The 21497-nt window shown below is 43.5% G+C and overlaps 1 protein-coding gene across 1 annotated transcript in view; it reads right to left on the bottom strand.

Annotated features, from left to right (window-relative positions):
• NECAB3 (N-terminal EF-hand calcium binding protein 3) overlaps nucleotides 1-21497 on the bottom strand; it is a 137689-nt gene that overhangs the window by 64291 nt on the left and 51901 nt on the right. The window contains exons 4-5 of the mRNA XM_073606350.1: nucleotides 15671-15696; nucleotides 9197-9294 (exon numbers count right to left, since the gene is read on the bottom strand). Of these exons, the coding sequence (XP_073462451.1) occupies nucleotides 9197-9294; nucleotides 15671-15696 (124 nt within the window). The remainder of the gene's footprint in view (nucleotides 1-9196; nucleotides 9295-15670; nucleotides 15697-21497) is intronic.

Genomic DNA, 21497 nt, shown 5'->3' on the forward strand with positions numbered 1-21497 from the left:
AGCTCTTAAAGGAACGCCGTATATGTACGGGGGTTTCGTGCAGCGGTGCCATTGTGCCACAGTATATGTACGCGAGCCAGTCGGGAACCGGTTAACATTGACACCCACAGCAGATGACATGAACACAGTGCGATTGCTATGCGGTGTGGGAAATGCACAGGAATTTTGCATTTCCCACATTGCATCAGTGTGAACCGGGGCTAAAATGAAAAAAAAAAAAACCTCTTCTATAACAAATCCAAAATAAAATCCTTATTATAGGCGGGGACATGCAAATAATCCCTAATGTTCCCCCGGACCAGCTGTGAATCCAGAACTGCTTTTTCATAGTACAGATACAGCCCAATATTAAAGATTCAATTACTCCAAACTCCATGCAGTTTTTCTGAAGATTAAATATGAATTTCTCCACAGTGCCTGCAGCTACAGAGATTATTGGGAGCTTGTTTAAAAGCACAATGCCAGCTGGACTGACTGGGGGAATGCAGAGATCTGTGTTTCTGCTTAGCAGGAACACAAGATCACTGTGTTCTCCCCTGACAGAACAACAATCTGCCTTGTTTACATCGGCAGATCGCCGTTCTGGCTCTCTGAGGAACGATCGGCGGGTCCCGTGTGACACGCGTGCCCCCGCTGTCTATTGCACAAAATGACGTATAGGTACGTCGTTTCATGCAATTAAGCCGCCGTGCCGCAGTAACTCCACTTTCGTTGAGAAAAAACATTCCACCCAGGGGTGATCTATGTACATTGCAAGGATTTTATTTTTTTTTTTTTTCAAATAACAGTTTTTATTAGCTACAAATATATATATAGATATAAAAGATATTTAAATCGCAAGAAACAAAGTACATCTGGCGGACAATCAAACTGGTAGTCAGTAGACAGCAGGATATATTCATCCAAGTACAATAGTAATGTAGCAAATTCCATATCATCTAAATTTGTCAACCAACGTATGTCTATTTTAATCTGAAGATAATCTAACAATAAAGAGAAGGGTAGAAAAGAGAAAGAGAAAGAAAAAAGAAGGAGTAGGATGGGAGAAGGGGGAAGGGGGGGGGGAGGCTCAGCCGCCAGCCTAGGGTGGGTCTTCTCGACTGTGCCAGTCCTCCCAGACCTTATCATGCGCCTCCAATCTGTCCTGCAGTCGGGCCATTAGCTCAATATCTTTTATTCTGGTATAGAGATCGGTTTGGGTGGGTGAGGCCTGTTTTTTCCAGTGCAGGGCGACCAGGCACCTCGCCGCCGTAAGTACATGGCCAAGCAGTTTCTTGGAGTGTCGGGGTATACACAATCCAGACACCCCAAGAAGAAATAGTTTCGGAGCCCTAGGTACCTGCACCCCCAGTAGGCGGCTCAGTAGTAATTGAGTCTCCGTCCAGAACGGAACCATTTTAGGACATGACCAGTAGATATGATATAGGGTCCCTCTGTCTTTGTGGCACCGCCAACATCTGTCCGAACTGGAAGGGTAGATGGCTCGGAGAACATCAGGCGTCATGTACCAGAAAAAAATAATTTTATACGCGTTCTCCTTATACAGTGTACAAAGTGAACTCTTGGCTGCCTGGGACCAGATCATCTGCCATGTGTTTTCTGGTATCTCTTCGCCTAAAAACCTCTCCCAGCGGAGCATGTATGTGTGCTTGCCCTGGTCCATGAAGCTGTAGGAATTTAGTATTTGGTATATATCGGAAATTAGCCCACGTCTAGCCAAGCCTTCCAAATTGCAAGGATTTTAACAAACAGTGTTGCAGCTTGCTACCTTTTGTTATTCTGAAGTAATAGCTATCTGTCTGTGTCCATGTGCAAAGTGAATCTGTATGGGAGTGATTTTATAATTGTCAATCAGCTGCTACACCTGCAGGGCTCTAATGAGGAAAGTCGCAGGGTCTGCATTCTTTAGACATGATTCCCCTTTGGGGAGTATCTCACCCAAAGTGAAATTTTTGTTGCAGGGGATGCTCAGAATCTGATTTGTATCTTAGTGCAGACTTCTGAGAGAATCAGTAAGCCAATCACACAAGCAGGAAATGACATATCGGGGGGAGGGGGGTGTTCTGTACACCATCTACTGACCTCCAGGTAGCCATATTGCATTGCACTTTACAAAAAATGACAGTGCTTCAGATTGAAAAGGAAATGTAATTTTTAATAACATTCTATTACTGAGTCGCAATTGTATATACTAGATTTTTTTTTTTATTTGCTCATCCCCCCCCCCCCCAAAAGTGGAGATATCCTTTAATTTATTTTTTATTATTATATTATATTATTATATTATATTATTATTATATTATTATATTATTTTTATTTTTTTCTCATACCTGCCCACCTTTTCAGTGTTCAGCTTTAAGGTAAATACTGCAATATTGATATTACTCTTTAGACAAACATTTTGTCTTCAAACACAAAGTGGGGTAGTTTTTTCAGCAAAGCAGTAAATCGCTTGACACAATGGTGCTCAGTTTGTTTAACGCTGCTAGTGACCTATATTTTATGTTCTTTTATGCAGACGCTCACTATGGGGTGCATTAATATACAGAAACTGCAGGTGGGCCAGCACGGCTCATTAAATATCCCTTTGGAAGAGCCTGGACCCTCCACAGCTCAATACCCATATATGCTGCAAACTGCCTCGTCTGCGACAACCAACAGCTCAAAGCAGTATCTTATATAAGCAGATGTAGAGAGGCACAGAACTACTTAGAATGGATTCTAGGAATCACTTGGGAGATTGCTCAGAATTCAAATCAACTTGAGAAATAAAATAGATACAAAATAAAAAAACAGCTTATGTAAGGCTCGTTTTACTGCTGTACTAATAAGTGTTCATTAGCAAAAGCATTCTGTCTTATCACTGCTGTACAGACAGGTTTGTCCTATTACTGCTTTTCAACAGAACAGACGGTTCTGGAGTTTCATCATTTTAATTCACAGCATGTCCATCTTGTTTAAAGTAGACTTAGCACCAGATATATTTTTTCTTGTTAAATACATGCATACTGAGGCTGGCCATACACACTTGGAAAAATCTGCATAGCAATTAGCTTCAAGTTCATGCACCTTTGTTCTGTGTGAATGAGCCCCAAAAAAAATGAATGTTATTAGGCTATTTCCTGTGCTGGTCGATTGTTATCATTAATTTAAAACAGCAAAAAACGAATTTGGCCACTAGATGGTGCTAATTTATCACAGAAACTTTCTCCAGGCTGAACAAAAAAAAAAAACGACGGGTACCTTCATCCATGTGACATTGGTGCTGAATTATGATCGGCGCTCAAGCTGGGGGAAGCCAAACTCCAGCAGTCACCAGTTTGCAGGCTGCCAAAGGTGCTTATCTGAAGCGATGCAGGTATAAAATCAAAGAAGCACCACACTCCCGTCCAGCCAGCCTAGTGTAGACTTGAAAACGGACTCAGCCCATGAGAATCATGGGCTGAGGCCGTCTGTTCGGTTCTGTGCCTCTCTATTTCTGCTTATATAAGATACTGCTTTGAGCAGTTGGTTGTCACAGATCAGAGCTCTGATGAAGTGGTACTGCCCTTAAAACGCATAAGCCTCACTTCTTGTTGGGCATCACCTGAGTACCTATATATACAGTGGGTATAAAAAAAAGAATACCCCCCCACTATAAAATAATCACATTTTGTTGCTTTACAGCCTGAAATGAAGACAGGCAGAGTATTTGTTTTACCAGCTATGTTTATCAGTGCAACTTATAACATCCAAGTAAAAGATATAACACCAACATGCCAGAAGAAAACAAAAACATTCAAAAACAGAATCACTGAGTTGTAAAAATGATCACCACCCCACCCCCCCGTACCTTATGTCATGATTTTGTTGGACCACCTTTTTCTTTAATTACAACCTTTAGTCTGTTGGGATATGTCTCTACTAACTTTGTACATCTAGACTTTGCAATATTTGCCCACTTTTCTTTGCAGAACCTCTCAAGTTCAGTTAAATTTGATGGTGACCATTTGTGGACTGCAGTCTTCAAGTCATTCAACAGCTTTTCAATGGGGTTTAAGTCTGGGCTCTGACTAGGCCATGCGAGGATATTCACCTTTTTCTCCTTCAACCACTGTGTGGTCATTTTTGCTGTGTGCTTTGGGTCATTGTTACGTTGGAAGGTAAACCTTCTTCGCATTGACAACTTTCTGGCAGAGGTCAGCAGATTTTCCTCAAGAATTTGATGGTATTTTGCCCCATCCATTTTTCCTTCTATCCTGACAAGTGTTCCAGTCCCTGCTGCAGAGAAACACCCCCATACCAGGATATTACCACCTCCATGCTTTACTGTTGGAATGGTGTTATTTGCATGGTGAGCTGTATTGGATGTCCGCAAGACATATTGTTTGGTGTTGAGGCCAAATAATTCAGTGTTAGTCTCATCTGGCCACCATAAATGCACCTTGAAGATTCTGAGATCACATGGAAAAAGGTGTTCTGGTCAGATGAAACTAAAATGGAATTATTTGGTCTCAACACCAAACGATATGTCTGGTGGAAATCCAATACAGTTCACGGTGTTTCTCTGCAGCAGGGACTGCAGCACATGTCAGGATAGAAGGAAAAATGGACGGGGCAAAATACCATCAAGTTTTTGACGAAAACTTGCTGTCCTCTGCCAGAAAGTTGTCATTGAGGAACGGAGTATCGGGTAGGTAAATGTTCTTTTTTTATGCTCCCTAGACCCATACGACCAGTAACTGAAGAGTAGAGTTAGCTGTGATGTATTGGGGTATTGTATTGGTACATAAGCATTCATTATAAATGGTGAGCATTTTGTTCCATAGTATATCAAATCCTCAACATATATGATAGTAACAGTGACTGCAATTCTATTCTGGAACAGGCTTGCTCTGGACGTACCAGGGCCAGATTTAGATGGCTCTCTAAAGCCTCAACCCTGGCCCACAACTCCTGACAGGAGGTTGCCAGTGAGCTCAGGGTGGCGTGAATCTGTGAAAGGGACAAGGCGACAGTCCGTAGGGTAACCTGCTCAGCATTAGAGCCTGAAGTAGAGGAGAATAATAATCTTAAAAGTTCCGCTTTGCAAGCCAAAGCCGGGTACGAAAAACCCCTGTGTTACAGTTCCGCCATAAGTCTCGGTATGGTCCAGGTTCTTCCGGAGGGCGTGCTACCCTCTTCAGAACCCCTGGCCAGAGAAGGAGGGATGGAGGCAAAGTCTTCGATATCCACTGCCTGTGACATGACCTATGTAACCGAGAACAACACTGTCATAAGTAAGAGTTATACCTAATGTACCCCAAACTTACTCTAAGGAAAGGAAAATCCCTTTACTTTTTTTTTTTTTTTCCAACAACCTCCCAGATTTTCATTTGATTTTCCATTCCGATTAATGGAATTTCCTGAATAAAAACCACATACACTGTTACAAAATTAATTCGAGAAACCGTTTTCCATCCTGCTCCTTTGAAATTTCTCATCACTGTAGTCAAAAACAGTTCTCAACTTAACCCTACTAATTAGAAAAGGCAACAAAAGTTTTTTTATAAAAAATTTTAAACAAAGTTCTACTAGTTTATGAAGCGGATATTATCACTTCCTGAATGCCTGTTTTTTTGGGGTTTTTTCAACCAAAGGGGCATTTTGTATTGAAATACTGTGTTTCACCTGCAAGCCCTTTATAAGATGGGCAATTCTGTCACCAACAAGAGGCCACCAGTGGCGAAATCACTTAAAATTGAGTAAGTGACAGTAACTCAGGAGCTAAAATTTAATAACTAGGGAGCGAGGAGCGACTGAGCGAGTTGCTGGTTTGGGTCACAAAAGAGAAGCTTTATATAAGAATGTATGCTGAATATTAGAGATTCTGTTACGTGCAATGGCATCACCCAACATTGATAGACAAAGCTCAACTGAATCACAGAAAAAGATATGCATGAGAGACATTACACTAACAATCTTCATGTTTCTGTCTATGTACGTCTGCCTCTCTATGTCAGCATGTCTCACTTTCCTCCCATAGCAATTGTACGGAATTTCTAAATATGACTAGACAGTCCAGTAGGTACTAGAGTCTGACAACACTACCCAGTGCATTGTGTAATCTATCGCGCCTGGTCAAACACGCCCCCCACACTTTCTCTACAGTACAAGTTACATAGTAAGGTTGAAAAAAGACATGAGTCCATCTAGTTCAACCAACAGAAAAAATAAATAAATAGAAAACCTCCATATATAGAGCCCTTAACCCACGGGTGATCCATTCCAGAGGAAGGCAAAAAAAACCTATACAGCATGGTTCAATCTGCTAGAGTCGGGGAAAAAAATCCTTCTAAACCCCCGGAGGGTAATCAAATATTCCCTTGATCAACAAACGTTGGTGTGAAAGTCTGCATGAGGATGCTTAAAAAGAGGGGTGTGGCCATTACTAATCTACGTCCTACCCTGCAGTGGGAGGGTAGGAAAATCATTTCCACCAAAGTAATTTAAGACATTGGAAAGAGAAGATCAGTTAAAAAATCATCAAGACAAGACATGAACAAGAAAAAAAAGTGTAATGCCGCGTACACACGAGCGGACTTTACGGAAGAATTTGCCCGGCGGACTTTTCAACGTACTTTCTGAATGAACGGACTTGCCTACACACAATCCACCAAAGTCCGTCGAATTCGTACGTGATGACGTACGACCGGACTAAAACAATGAAGTTCATAGCCAGTAGCCAATAGCTGCCCTAGCATGGCTTTTTGTCCGTCGAACTAGCATACAGACGAGCGGACTTTTCGACCGGACTCGAGTTCAACGGATTGATTTTAAAAATGTTTCAAATCTAAGTCCGTCCAACTTTTGAGAAAACAAAGTCCGCTGGAGCCCACACACGATCGAATTGTCCGACGAAATCCCGTCCGCTGGGCAAAGCCTGCCGTAAAGTCCGCTCGTGTGTACGCGGCATATGACTTCAATCACCATTATATTCCGATGGAAGTTGAACCTGTCACACTTAATGCTCCCAAAACCAGTCCCTGCTGTGTCACCATGGTAACAGTTCAACAGAATAAGAGCACAGGGGATTACACTAAGGGAGTCTTTCAAATTAGCATTGGGGAGCTTCTGATACAATTTTTAAAGGGAAGGAACTTGTCATCGCCATTCTTGTTTCACTATCTAGTAAATCACTCTAAAGGTATGCCAACCATGAGTTCCAGCGTCACTAAACACATGCCTGTCCTGGTTCAGAGACTTACTAAAGAGTGAGGTATGGATAAGGATGACTGATTGGGATCATGCACCTTTAAACAAAATTGGGAAAAGGAAGCTCACATATTACTATTTTGACAGGTTATAGTGTTCAGGTGTGAAGATAAGTTGTATGTGAGCAATCAAAGGCAGCCAAAAGTACTGATATATGTCAACGATGGGTTAACAGACTTATATCTACAATTATACTGTATATTCTCTCTATATACAGTATATATATATATATATATATATATATATATATATATATATATACACAGAGAGATAGAGAGAGAGAGAGAGAGAGAGAGAGAGAGAGAGAGAGAGAGAGTACATATATAATGTTACTGTGTATATATATATATATATATATACACATATATACTTTACACACTATATTGTCAAAAGTATTGGGACCCCTGACTTTTACACTCACACGAACTTTGATGGCATCCCAGTCTTAGTACGTTGGGTTAAATATTGAATTAGCCCACCCTTTGCACTTACAACAGCTTCAACTCTTCTGGGAAGGCTGTCCACAAGGTTTAGGAGTGTGTCTATGGGAATCTCTCACCATTCTTCCAGAAGCGCATTTGTGAGGTCAGACACTGATGTTGGAGAGAAGGCCTGGCTCACAGTCTGCGCTCAAATTCATCCCAAATGTGTTCTATCGGGTTGCAGTCAGGCCAGTCAAGTTTCTCCACCCCAAACTCGCTCATCCATGCCTTTATGGGCCTTACTTTGTGCACTGGTCCAAATCATTTGGTGGAGGGGGGTTATGGAGTGGGGTTGTTTTTCAAGGGTTGGGCTTGGCCCCTTAGTTCCAGTGAAGCAAAGTCTTAAGGTGTCATTTTGGACAATTTCATGCTCCCAACTTTGTGGGAACAGTTTGGGGATGGCCCTTTCTGTTCCAACATGACTGCGCACCAGTGCACAAAGCAAGGTCCATAAAGACATGGATGAGCGAGTTTGGAGTGGAGCAACTTGATTGGACTCCTGACCTAACACCTTTGGGATGAATTAGAGCAGAGACTGCGAGTCAGGCCTTCTGTCCAACATCAGTGCCTGACCTCAGGAATGCGCTTCTAGAAGAATGGTCAAACATTCCCATAGACACACTCCTAAACCTTGTGGACAGCTCCCAGAAGAAGTTCCCAGGGGGGTGGGCCAACTCAATATTGAAACCTATGGACTAAGATTGGAATGTTATTAAAGTTCATGTGATGTAAAGGCAGGCGTCCCAGTACTTTTGGTAATAAAGTGTACATACAGTATATAAAGGTTTGAAGGACAACTCCAGGCAAAACACCATATAGTATATGCAAAGATAAAACTTTTTTTGTTTTTTAATGGATGGTGGAAAAGTTAGAATCCCAATCAGGCTCTTAATATTGTCTATGCCCCAAGGGGAAATTCAACCTTTCTATTTGTCATTGTGACCAATGTAACCCAGCATTTTACATTTGTCATGAAACAGGAACAGAAGGGGAGGTCTTCTCATTAGGTACACCTGTTTCAGTGAGAACAATGTAAGAGGAGAGATTCCCTCTCACTTCCTGTTATAGATCTAGGACCGGAAATGAAGAAAAATCTCCCCATGTGGGCAAACAGACAAAAAAAAGGGTTTAGCCTTTTTTCTTCTAAAAATTCTCCAAAAAATGTTTTGGGTTTAGATTTACTGTAATAATAAACAGGTAGCAGCTTACTTGTGTGTGTATTTTATTCTGAATGAACCAGAAAAAGATAACAACCCAGAAGGCATCTGGCCCATGGTGGGATAAGAGGGCTATATATTTAACAATGTCCACATCTGTGTGTCCTGAGGCCAACTGTTTGTTGCATGCATTGCAGGCCTATCCAACAGAAGTCCTTCATCCTATCAAAATATGTTGATTCAAAACAAGGCTCCAAGGAATTTTCACCTGGAGTTCCCCTTTATTTTGTGCTTGGGTGTTGGTGAAGCCAAAAAATCTCTTACCATTTTCGTTTTATCCATAGCTGTCAATATAGTCCCATTCAGATTCTGCAGAGCTGAGAGGACATTCTTGTATTCACCCAGATATTCTGAGAAGTAATCTGAAAACCAGAGAAAGATTACCATTACATGTCTAGAGGTCGATGAATTACATTCAAACGTTTATTAACAAGGGCAACTTTGACTACTTTTGTCTCATGGAGGTGGAGTGGGTTAAAACTACTTTCTTTTTCCACAATAGATTTCACATTTACCTAGATTAAAATATTTGCATATTATTTTAGCATTTGTAACTGTTGATAATATACATTTGTAAGAAAGCAGGCAAACGGCTTGGTAAGCAAAGACTGGACATCTCTGCAGCTACCCAGTAGCCTGGGAGGCAGGGATCTGCAACTTCTACATGCTCTCCAGGGAAAGCCTGTGGGAACGTACACTTATGGAAAATCTCTCCAAATATTTATCCTCTTCCCCAACCCACATCACTGGCATAACCCCTTCAGTGATTGGCCAGGGCAAGATAAATAGTCATAACTCAATACATATACATGTATATTCTCAGCCTATCCACTGGAGGGCACTCAAGAGTGAGAGGCAGAAACAAACAATGCCTTTGGGCTGAGGAGAAACTCAACACACCCAGATAACATAAACAAAGCTCAGGCTGGCTATTGCCTACCTGCAAGCACTACATTTAGAGTAGGGACCCACCAGCTTAACTGCTTCAATACAGGGCACTTTCACTTTCTTCCTGCCCAGGACAATTTTTAGCACTGTTGCACTTTGAACAACAATTGCACGGTCATGCAACTCTGTATTCATACAAGATTTTTTAATTTTTTTGAGACAGATAGAGCTTTCTTTTGGTATTTAATCACCACTTTTTTATTTTTTGATAAACAAATGAAAAAAGACCAAACATTTTGAAAAAAGTTTTTCTTAGTTTCTGTTATAAAATTTTGTAAATAAGTAATTTTTCTCCTTCACTGATGTGCACTGATAAGGCTGCATTGATGAAGCAGCACTGATGGGCACTGACAGGCATCACTGATGGGCACTTATTGACAGCATGATGGGCACTGACAGGCATCACTGATGGACACTGAAGGGCATCACTGGTGGGCACTGATGGCAGGACTGATGGACACTGCCAGGCATCACTGATGGACACTGCCAGGCATCACTGATGGACACTCAAGGGCATTACTGGTGGGCAATGACAGGCATCACTGATGGGCACTAAAGGGCAGCACCAATGGGTCTGCACTGATAATCAGAGCATTGGTTATCAGTGCAGAGGTACCCACTGAGGAATGCCACATATTGGCTCTCCTCACCTCACATGCTGTCAGTGTGAACAGAGGAATGCAGATAACTGGGGATAAACCGGGAAGCTCCGCTTGTTCGCACCCTCCCCTGCCACATTTGGCACTTTTTGGGGGGAGGGAGGAGCGGGTACCTGGTTTTAACAGGTACCCGCTCCTACTTCCAGGAAAGATTGTTTTTCTATGACATTTTCGGCTCCTCCTCCTTCCCCCAATGCTTTCTGGGACACACACAGGTCTCAAAAGACAGTGGGGACCATTCAGAAAGCATAGCGCGACTCATGAATTCGCAGTAGGAACCTGGCTGTGAAGCCTGAAGGCTTCACTGCCGGTTTCCCTTACTTACAATGCTGGCACCTGCACCCAAAGCTGATTGACGAATAGGCTCAGGGAGCCGACATAGTGGGTTCCCTGGACAGGTAAGTGCCCTTATATTTAAAGTCAGCAGCTACAGTATTTGTAGATGCTGACTTTTATTTTTCTTTGTTTATAGACTGGAGCTCTGCTTTAATTGAACAAGCTGAATATAGAAGCCTATTGGCTACCATGCACCGTTGCACCAGATTCTGAATGCTCCAGTTTTAGTAAATCGCCGCCAAAGTGTTTTACTGGCTGAATCACCAGGTGAAAATAAAGAGAAAAGAAAAACAGAAAACGAATGCAGCCATCACATCTGAGGTGATATATAAGCTGCAATATATAAAACTTTTATTTTTGGGTTTACATACCCTGCAGTTTGATGAATAGAGAACAAATGGGCCAATTCACTAAGGGTTAAGGAGGAAGTAAACCCTGATCGGTTTTACTTCCTCTTTTGTTCCCTGCAAAGCCTGCTAATTAAAAGCATAATGGGCTAGTATGCATCGCATACTAGCCCATTATGTGACACTTACCTGCAAACTAATCCATCTCTGCCCCCTGTGCAGGCTGCATCCATCTTCGCCCCTCTTCCTTCCGGGGGCCGCAGACTCCAGCTCTGTGACTGGCCAGAGCCGTGTGACGTCACTACCGCGCATGCACACGGGAGCCGTCAGTAGCGGCACACATTGAGGAAGAAACGGCACGGAGGTCCGTTTCTTCACAGTGCATACGCCTAGTACATCATCAGCGCACTACAAATGAAATATCTCCTAAACGGTGCACGTTTAGTAGATATTTCCACTACCTATAGGTAAGCCTTATTCTAGGTTTTCCTATAGTTAAAAGTCAGGAGGGAGGGTTTACAAGCACTTTAAATAACGGCTATGAAAAATGTGGTAAAATACTGCATACGGTACAATTGTGCAAGTGTATTTGTTAGCTGGTTGCTAAGGAGTGGGCAAGGAAGCCACCAAGTCCTTACCAACAGATGACTCATCAGCTGTCAGCGGGGAAAAAAATGCTGACAATTAGAAATGATAAAAAAAAAATCTATATGGGCTCCCCCCCCCCACAGTCCCTTTTTACAGCGAATGAGTCATCTGTTGCTAAGGACGCTTACAGGCCCACTCCTTAGCAACCAGCTATTTGTCAATAAACAGGTGGGGGTCCCCACGCTGTTCTTTGACAAATACTGCATGTGATACTGCCAGCAAAACCCTGGTGGTAAATATTGCATGTGTTTTTACTCTGTGGTCTGTTTGTGAATTGGAGTTAAGAGCTTTTTAAACAATATTTACCGGCACATTTTTTTTGCAGTACATACCGCATAATGGTTGTTTTTTTTCTTATGAACTGGACTTAATTTACTGCATGCAATAATTTTTGCAAATGAACGGCGTTACCACGTAATCGCATGCGCTAAATGTTACTGAATTGACCCCATTGTTTCTACCTGGAATCATATGCAGATTAGCCCTCCACCACACCTTGATTTTCGAATCTACTTAGAAAATGCTGAAACCGGAGACAGGCAGGTACCCAGCATTGTCAGAAGGACGCTAGCAAAGGCAAACTACCTATTTCTCTCAGGACCAGTTTCCTTTGCCAAGCCAGGGGAGTTTTGTATTCCCGAGATCTCAGACATCCCAACCTGCAAAAATTTATTTCAGGGAGGTGGCAAACTCATTTCAGGGAGGTGGCGCTTCGCGGACGCAAAAAGTGATTTTTTATTTTTTTTCACAGTGCTTCTGGGGAAGGGGGGTGGGTGGTATGTGACAGTAGACGTTGTCAGTAGTTTTTTTTTATTTTTAATAATTGATTTTTTTACTATTTAATTTGTTTTTAATTTTTTTTCACAATGCCGTTTGGGGGGAGGGGGTTGGGGCGGTGGACAGCGTTGGTAGGGCAGGGGAGAGTGGTGTCAGTAGTTTATTTTATTTTTTTACACTTTTTCATTTTTTAGAATTATTTTACATTTTTTTTATATTTTTTGGGGGGCTTTGCTGAGATATCAGGGGTCTAAACAGAACCCTGACATCTCCCCTTTGAGACAGACAAAGGGACTGAGGACACAGATTTCCCAGTCCCTTTCTCAGCACTAAAGATGAATGAACAGGAGACAGAGACTCCGTTTCATTCATAAACTGAGCAGAGTAAACACAGTTTACTCTGCTCAGTTATCACAAGACACAGGAGCGATCTTGCTCACTGTGTCCAATTCCTGTGAATTCCCCTCCCCCCAGCAGCCGGCAGAAGAGGAGGGGAGCCAGTTGCAGGGGACAAGGGGGGGCGGAGGAGGTGGACAGGAGGGGCAGAGGAGAACACAGGGGCTGGAGGAGAACGGGGGGGCAGAGAAGGACACGGTGGGGCCGGAGGAGAACAGGGAGGGTGGAGAAGGACAGGGAGGGGGCCAGGGGAGAACGGGGGGGGCGGAGAAGGACACGGAGGGAGCCAGAGGAGAATAGGGCAGTGGAGAAGGACACGGAGTGGACTAGAGGAGAACTGGGGGTTGAGAAGGACACAGAGGGGGCCAGAGGAGAACGGGGGGCAGAGAAGGACACAACAGAGGGGGCCGGAGGAGAACAGGGGGGGCAGGAAGAACACAGAGGGCGCCAGAGGAGAAGGGGGGCAGAGAAGGACACGACAAAGGGGGCCGGAGGAGAACAGGGGGGGGGGGGGAAAGGACACGGAGGGAGCCGGAGAAGAACAGGGGGGTGGAGAAGGACACGGAGAAGGATACGGAGGAGGTCGGAGGAGAACGGGGGGGTGGAGAAGGACACGGGGGGGCCGGGGGAGGAGCACACAGAGCAGCTGGGAATGATCGGTGCAGCGGGAGGGACAGCTGTGAACACCGATCTTCCTGTATAGCTTTTTACCTGACAGCCACAGGAGGGAGAGAAGGAGAAGCGGCTGTCAATCAAAAATTAATACGAAGGAGATCGGTGTTCACAGTTGTTTCCCGCCGCACCGATCATTCCCAGGAGTTTGCGAGCCACTTGCGGGTGCCGCCGCAGAAATTCGGGAGACAGCCGCACCTCGCGGGAGACTTGAGATGTCTGAGATCTAGGTAAATAATCTAAAGAAACAAATACAGGGCTATATATAAAGTTTATCATCAGGAGGCCCCTGCTAGGAAACAGGTTAAAGTGAGTCACACGTCATTAAATCCACGTTCCCCAGCAGAGGTGTTGTAGGGCGACTTGTTTGATGAAATTCCGCTAGATCAAACATTAAAAGCTCAGGATCTTAAAAGCAGCAAGTGCCTACAAAGAAGCAGCTAGAGGCAGGAACGGGGAAATCAGAACATAGCTTTGAGCGATGACTAAATCTACAAATGAGGATCCCGCGGGAGGGAAAGGGGAACTGCGCGAGTCTTTTTCTGCCAGTGATGGGCAATAGTATGACATGCATCTCAACCATGTGGATTTAAGATTTTTTTTATTTTTGCTATTTAACTATTTGCAGACAAGGAGTGCTTACGTCTGTGCGACTTGAATCATTTGGAAGGCTTTTCTTTTATTTACTTACACCTAAGGTGGAAAGCGCTCTGTAGCAAAGTTTATCTATCTTCTGGCCACAGACATTAGAGAAGGTCTTATGTGTACTTCAATCAAAAAGAGTGTCAAACAGACATTATAGAAGGTAATTTCTATGTCTGAACTAGAATGAGCACTAAATAGACATTCTTGGAGTCCAAAAATGTTTAATTAAATCCACAAATGACAACACAAGAAGATAAAAGGCATCCAACGCGTTTCGGAGGACTTTAGCATTTGTCAGAATGTTTATGGGATTAAGGTGCCATGCACACTGGGTGTTTAGCCCTGTGCATGAGGGTCTGGTGCTTAGGTGCTGGCGGATGATACAGGTGCATAGTCCACACCCATTCCCGCCAGCTATATCAGACTCTATGAGTGGCCGACTGCTGCTATGGCTGGATGGGGCAGGATGGTGCACTGGTGGTACTTGTGTTTAGTGCAATATACACCCAGGAGTGAATCCTTGGAATGGAGACTGTTTGCTTTCCACTTCCCAGCATTCCTCCCTGGGCGCATACTGCATTAAATATAAGTACAATTTAGAGCACTGTCCTGCTCAGTCCATTCACAGCATTTGCCAGAACCAGAGGACCAAAGTGCAAGGGAGAATAGGCTGCAGAGACCAGTCTAGTAGCACAGGGGAACCTGAGGGAGTGAAGGAACAATAAAATAAAACAGCTTTACCTGGTCCCTCTAGGTATAATCAAACAGATGGCCCTTGCAATGTGGGTCTAGCAACACTACAATGGCAGACCTTTAGTTTTCCCAGAGTTACGCTTTAAGCTGGTGCCATGATCACTGCCCCAGGTTTCCTGTTTCAGGGTGGCTCCTTTCCCTTGCAGCATCCCATGGAACCACCCTTGTATGCAGGGACTAGAGTTGTACCCCCCTACACTGTGTACATCAATAGAAACACACGGCCGCATAGCCTAGGATGGCATGGCACTCCCCTGCTCCTTCCTCCTCCTCCCTTCTCCAACCTAACAGACTGGCTTGAGGCTGTGCTGTGCTGTCCATTGTTAACGCTTTCCTGTGACGACCAGAAGTTCAGGGAAGCAGCACTGAGAGAGCAGGAGCCACCAGCATTGAAAGTTGTAAACTTCGAATGATGGCATTTATTAATAGCTTTAAACTGATCACCCTTTTGTTTGGTGCACAAGCACCAATGTATGCTTTCAAATGAATGCAGAATGTTTGTATGATATAAGCATCAGCTACCACAATAAACTTCACTGTCATTAAAATGAACTTACCACATATCCGCTCTGTGTCCATGTTACTGTAAAAAAGAAATGCAGGGTTTTAGTTAGTTAGAAGCCATTAACACCCATATCCTATACTCATTAAATAAAAGGAAAATATAGTATACCCAGCGGGCAAATCTTATTATTGTAATGTTTACTTTAAAGTATTTTTTTTATATTGCTTTCACAGTTTTAGTCTTGCTCTACCATTCCTTTTGTGTCATAAGGAATAGAGTGAATCAGGAAAATAACGCATTATAGCCACTAGAAGGAGCTGACAATCATAGCAAATAAGTAATTATTTCCTATGATCATCAGCTCTATCTAGTGGCCATAATGCACTTTTTTTCCCCCAATTTGCTCTATTCTGTATGAGTGTCTCCCAGCAGCCAGCAGACCCCAGTAAACAGTTTACTCCTGATGCTGGCTGCTGGAAGGGTATTGAGGTCCTCCCCTTTACAGTGCCTTTTTGCTCCAGTGTTATGTCAGGAAACAGAAGTCTGACAAAAGAGCTGTGCATACTCCGAGACGCGTTACCACCCACCACCTTCACCTGATGTCACATCGGCTGCATGCATTTCAGCTTGGTTCCAGAACCCAGGCATCTTCACCTACTCATCAATCCACGTCACCAGGGACTCTGACAGCTTCAGGACGGCTCTCTCTCTCCCCCAAGACAGACAAGGATTACAGCGATCCGCATGAGGACAAATCATTCTATGCCTATGACCTCTTACTATCTTGTAAGTGTTTTAATCCCATTGTGCCTGTAATAAATCTTTTAACCACTGCACTTAGAGGCGCCTTTCTCTTTCCTTTATGACCCTCCAGAGCTGCTTCTTCTCTACAAAGTGCTGCCTTCAGTGCCATCTCTCTACCGCTACTAAGGACTGGATACCCAGCCTCACCAGAGGCCCCTCATCTCTCCCTCCATTGTCATACATTCATAATACACTACTTTTTAATATCACAATAAATCTTTATATTACGTTTTCTCCATAAAACTCCCTTTTCATCTGTCACTATATAACTTTATTATCTTTTATCTTCCTATTACCATTTAAAAAAAACAAAAGAAAAAAAAAGAGAGAGAACGCAAAGAGAGTTTATTTATTGTTAATTACTTCACCTCTTGTTTTCCCACATATTCCTCCATTTTACTTATTACTTCTTATTTTTCCATTTATCTCCCTATCTTACTAGATGTTTTCCTCGTTTTAGCCAAGGGTCTCATATTTACTTAAATGTCCCCATTTTCCCTATTTAAATATATACGGATTTTTCTTTTCTAATTGTATTTTCTACCTCTTTTATCCATTCTCTAGGAGTTGGTGGGTTTACTGCTAGCCATTTTCTTGCTATTAATTTCCGCACTAGAAACAGACACCTAATTACAGCATTTTGTCTTTTTATTACCACACCCTCTTCCCTTGTATAACCCAAAATACATATTATGTATTATGGGGTCCAATTCAAGGATAGGATCTCCATTTAATCCCCCACATAGTGGGCATTTAGCTTCTGGCCTCCGCCCTAACAAGAATTACTTTCGGGGGTATAGTATGTTCTGTGAAGTAACAGCAAATGCAAAGTTCTTTGTGATGGGGATAGCGATACCAATGGGCCAACTTCTATTATATACCTCCACTGCTCCACCGTTACATCACCCAAATCCTCCACCCATTGTCTTCTACAGGGAAGTTCTTCTTTCACATCTATCGCCATTTCACATATCCTTCCATAAGTTTCCGATATCAGCCCTCTAGACAGACTTGCATCATTTACTCTACGGAGAACAGTATTCCCACTCCATTCCAATGGATTTTCTTTAAATTGTTTGTCCAATGAATGTCTAATTTGTAAATATTTATAGAAAGACTGTCTCGGTATTCCATTCTCCTCTCCAAGTTACTGAAATGACTTAAGGGTTGTCCCTTTGTATAATTGAACCAATTGCACCTGTGACAGACCTAGCCAGAACAGAGGCTGTTGGAGAGGACTGTATGCAAGCCTGTTGCCTTTTGATTATGAGCCCTGGATTTTCAATGGAACAATACTCTTTGTGAGGTGAATGAGAAATCCAGGCTGAACTGTACTAATCGGACTCAGTCATGTATATATGTATATATTGTATGGGGACTCCTTACTGTAGATTTGTGTCCCTGAAGAGGGAGGGGGGATTCCTCCAGCAGCCCCCTGCTGATAAGACTGATTTATTCTGTTGGGACACATCCTGTGAGGAGATGCTGGTGTCATCAATTCCAACTACCTGTGTTTATGTTAATTGAATGAGCTGATGACATTGTCCTCTATACAATGTAGGAGACGGGACGACTCCTATTGGAGCTGCTATTGTGTTGATATAACTGTGTGAAGCTCGGTGACCACAAGTCTGGGCGAAAGGTCATGTCTCAGTCACCTAGGCTGTATAAAGGATTAGATAATTAGCTCATGTTAATTAAGTTACAGTTGTATTGTTAGAGGAGGTTCCAACGGCATATAAAGTCTTGTAATTTTGATTCTAAATAAAGTGAGTTCTTGGTAGCAACAAGCAAGTGTTGCCTTGTTTTGTGCTCAGAGAGGTTGGGATATCTGTATACAGACTGGGAGGAAGTGGTATATGACGGAAGCACTCAAGCGGAGTGTGGGACGTTCCGTGACAGCACCAAACCACATCTCTCCCATTCTTTACACCTCTCTATATTTTCAACTTCCTGTAGATGTTTATTATCCCATAAGGACGAGAGAATTCAGTATAACCCTGATATCCCAACATCTCCTTAACTATTTTCCATAGCTTTTTAATCAACTCATATGTAGGGGAAGTTACCAACGACTGGGCTTTCTGAGCCTCCATTAATGATTTGATATGAATGAATGATATGATTTGTACCTAAGAGCATAATTTTCCAATTCAACTCCTCTCCATCCGGAAGATTACACCCCCTTAGGTGTTGAAATTGTGCTGCCAAGAAGTAGCTCCAGGGATGTGGAACCGCGAAACCCCTTTTGTCCTTCAGCAGTTGCACTATCCGTAATTTTATCCTAGGTTGTTTCTTCTTCCATATTAGCTCTCTAAAAATTACATCTATCTTTTGAAACCATTGCTTTGGTATCCAGAGTGGGGAGTTGTGTAATATATATAGGAGTTGTGGCATCCAGATCATCTTTATCAGATTAGATCTTCCTGCCAATGACAAAGGTAAACTTTCTATTAATGGAGCTAAGTTATTACTAATATACTGTTTAGGATTTATGTTATGTATATTCCCAGGTATTTATTTTATTGACTATTTCCATCTATGGAACCCCAACAGGCAAGGACATCTCCATATTGTCTACTGGTAGGAACATTAATTTTTCCCAATTTATATTTAGACTGGAAATCCGTCCAAAATCTTTTTATCACATCCATCATTTCACATAAAGAGGATTGAGTATCCCCCAAAAAATAAAAGTATGTGACCTGTGTACAATGCTATTTTTTCCTCTCCTGATGTTCTCTTAAACCCTGGGATATTTACCAACGATCTGATAGCTATAGCCAGTGGTTCCATCGCCAGAGCAAAGAGCAGGGGCGATAGAGGACACCCCTGTCTCGTCCTCCGGGTCAATGGAAATTTTTCTGAGCACTCATTATTTATTTTAACTTTCGCTTTAGATTCCCCATATAGCAATTTCATCCATTTAACAAACCCTGGACCAAACCGAAAGGCCTCCAGAACCTGCCTTAAGTAGTGCCACTCCAGGCTATCAAAAGCCTTAGCTGCGTCCAATTAAAGCATGGCCCTTGATCCCACGTTAATCGTTGGGACTTGCAGGTTTAAGTTTACCCATCTTATATTTATACTAGTTGCCCTATTCTGTATAAATCCTGATTGATTGGGATGCACACATTTTTGTATTATCTTCATAGAGGCCAGTATCCCCGCTAGGATTTTAACATCTGTGGCCAGCAAGGATATCGGCCTGCAGGAAGATAGATTAAGTGGGTCCTTCCCTTCATTTGGTAGAACTATAATAGTATATTCCATCATTGATGCTGGTAGCCTATCCTCTTTCATCCTTTTTGAGTGACAAAGTTTCACCAATGAAATAAACAGCAGAGTGCTATCATCTGTATTGTTTTACACTAGCCCTAAATGGTGGTTGTTTTTATGGAACTAAGAGTGGGACTAAAGGACGAATGAGTTTTTAGGTTCACCACTACCATGAGTTCACAGTGAAACTCCGAAACTCCGGAATTTGCAATTTGCAAATGCCGAACTCTAAGCCTGAAACTTTGCAGGTTTGCTGTGAGAAATAAGGAACAACCTATAATGCAATATATAGCCTTTGTCTCTGGTCAGCTGAGTCACAAGAGCCCCATTTTTATATCATGATGGGCTCACAGCAGCCATATTGCCAGCGCAAAACTGATCCACGAACGGCGGCATGCAGGGCCAAATCTCTGATGTGGAGGGGGGCCTCTGATGTGAAAAGAGACTCTGATGTGATGGAGGACCTCTGATGTGTTGGGGGAACCTCTGATGTGAAGGGGGCACTCATATGTGACAGAGGACCTCTGATGTGTAGGGGGACCTCTGTTGTCATGGGGAGACTCTGATGGAATGGAGGACTTCTGTTGTGATGGGGGATTCTGATGTGAAAAGGGGGCCTCTGATGTCAAGGGAGGCTCTGATGTTAAAAGGGAGGCTCTGATATAATGCAGGGACCTCTGATGTATTGGGGGAACCTCTGGAGTGAAGGGGTGGCTCTGATGTGATGGAGGACCTCTCATGTGTTGAGGGAACCTCTGATGTGATAGAGGACCTCTGATGTGAAGGGGGGTTCTGATGTGAAAAGGGGGCCTCTGATGTCAAGGGAGGCTCTGATGTAAAAAGGGAGGCTCTGATGTAATGCAGAGACCTCTGATGTATTGAGGGAACCTTTGATGTGATAGAGGACCTCTGATGTGAAGTGGAGACTCTGATGTGATGGAGGACCTCTGATGTGATGGAGGACCTCTGATGTGCTGGGGAAACCTCTAATGTGAAGGGGAAACCTCTGATGCGAAGGGGGGCCTCTGATGTGATGGAGGACCTCTGATGTGTTGGGGAACCTCTAATGTGAAGGGGGGCCTCTGATGTGATGAATGACTCCTGATGTGAAGGGGGCCTCTGATGTGATGGAGGACCTCTGATGTGTTGGAGAACCTCTGATGTGAAGGGGAGCCTCTGATGTGATGAATTACCTCTGATGTCAAGGGGGGCCTCTGATGTGATGGAGGACCTCTGATGTGAAGGGGCGCCTCTGATGTGAAGGGGGGCCTCTGATGTGATGGAGGACCTCTGATGTGAAAGGAGGCCTCTGATGTGAAGGGGGGCCTCTGATGTGAAGGGGGGCCTCTGATCTGATGGAGGACCTCTGATGTGAAGGGGGGCCTCTGATGTGATGGAGGACCTCTGATGTGAAGGGGGGCCTCTGATGTGAAAGGGTGCCTCTGGTGTGATGGAGGACCTCTGATGTGATGGAGGACCTCTGATGTCTGATATGAAGGGGGGCCTCTGATGTAAAGGGGGGCCTCTGATGTGAAGGGGGGCCTCTGGTGTGAAGGGAGGCCTCTGATGTGATGGGGGGCCTCTGATGTGAAAGGGGGCCTCTGATGTGAAAGGGGGCCTCTGATGTGAAGGGGGGGACTCTGATGTGAAGGGGGGGACTCTGATGTGAAGGGGGGCCTCTGATGTGATGGAGGACCTCTGATGTGATGGGAGGCCTCTTATGTGAAGGGGGGCCTCTGATATGAAGGGGGGCCTCTGGTGTGATGGAGGACCTCTGATGTGATGGAGGACCTCTG

This window comes from Aquarana catesbeiana, linkage group LG12 (assembly GCF_042186555.1).
Source record: "Aquarana catesbeiana isolate 2022-GZ linkage group LG12, ASM4218655v1, whole genome shotgun sequence".
In the NCBI taxonomy this organism is placed as follows: Eukaryota; Metazoa; Chordata; class Amphibia; order Anura; family Ranidae; genus Aquarana; species Aquarana catesbeiana.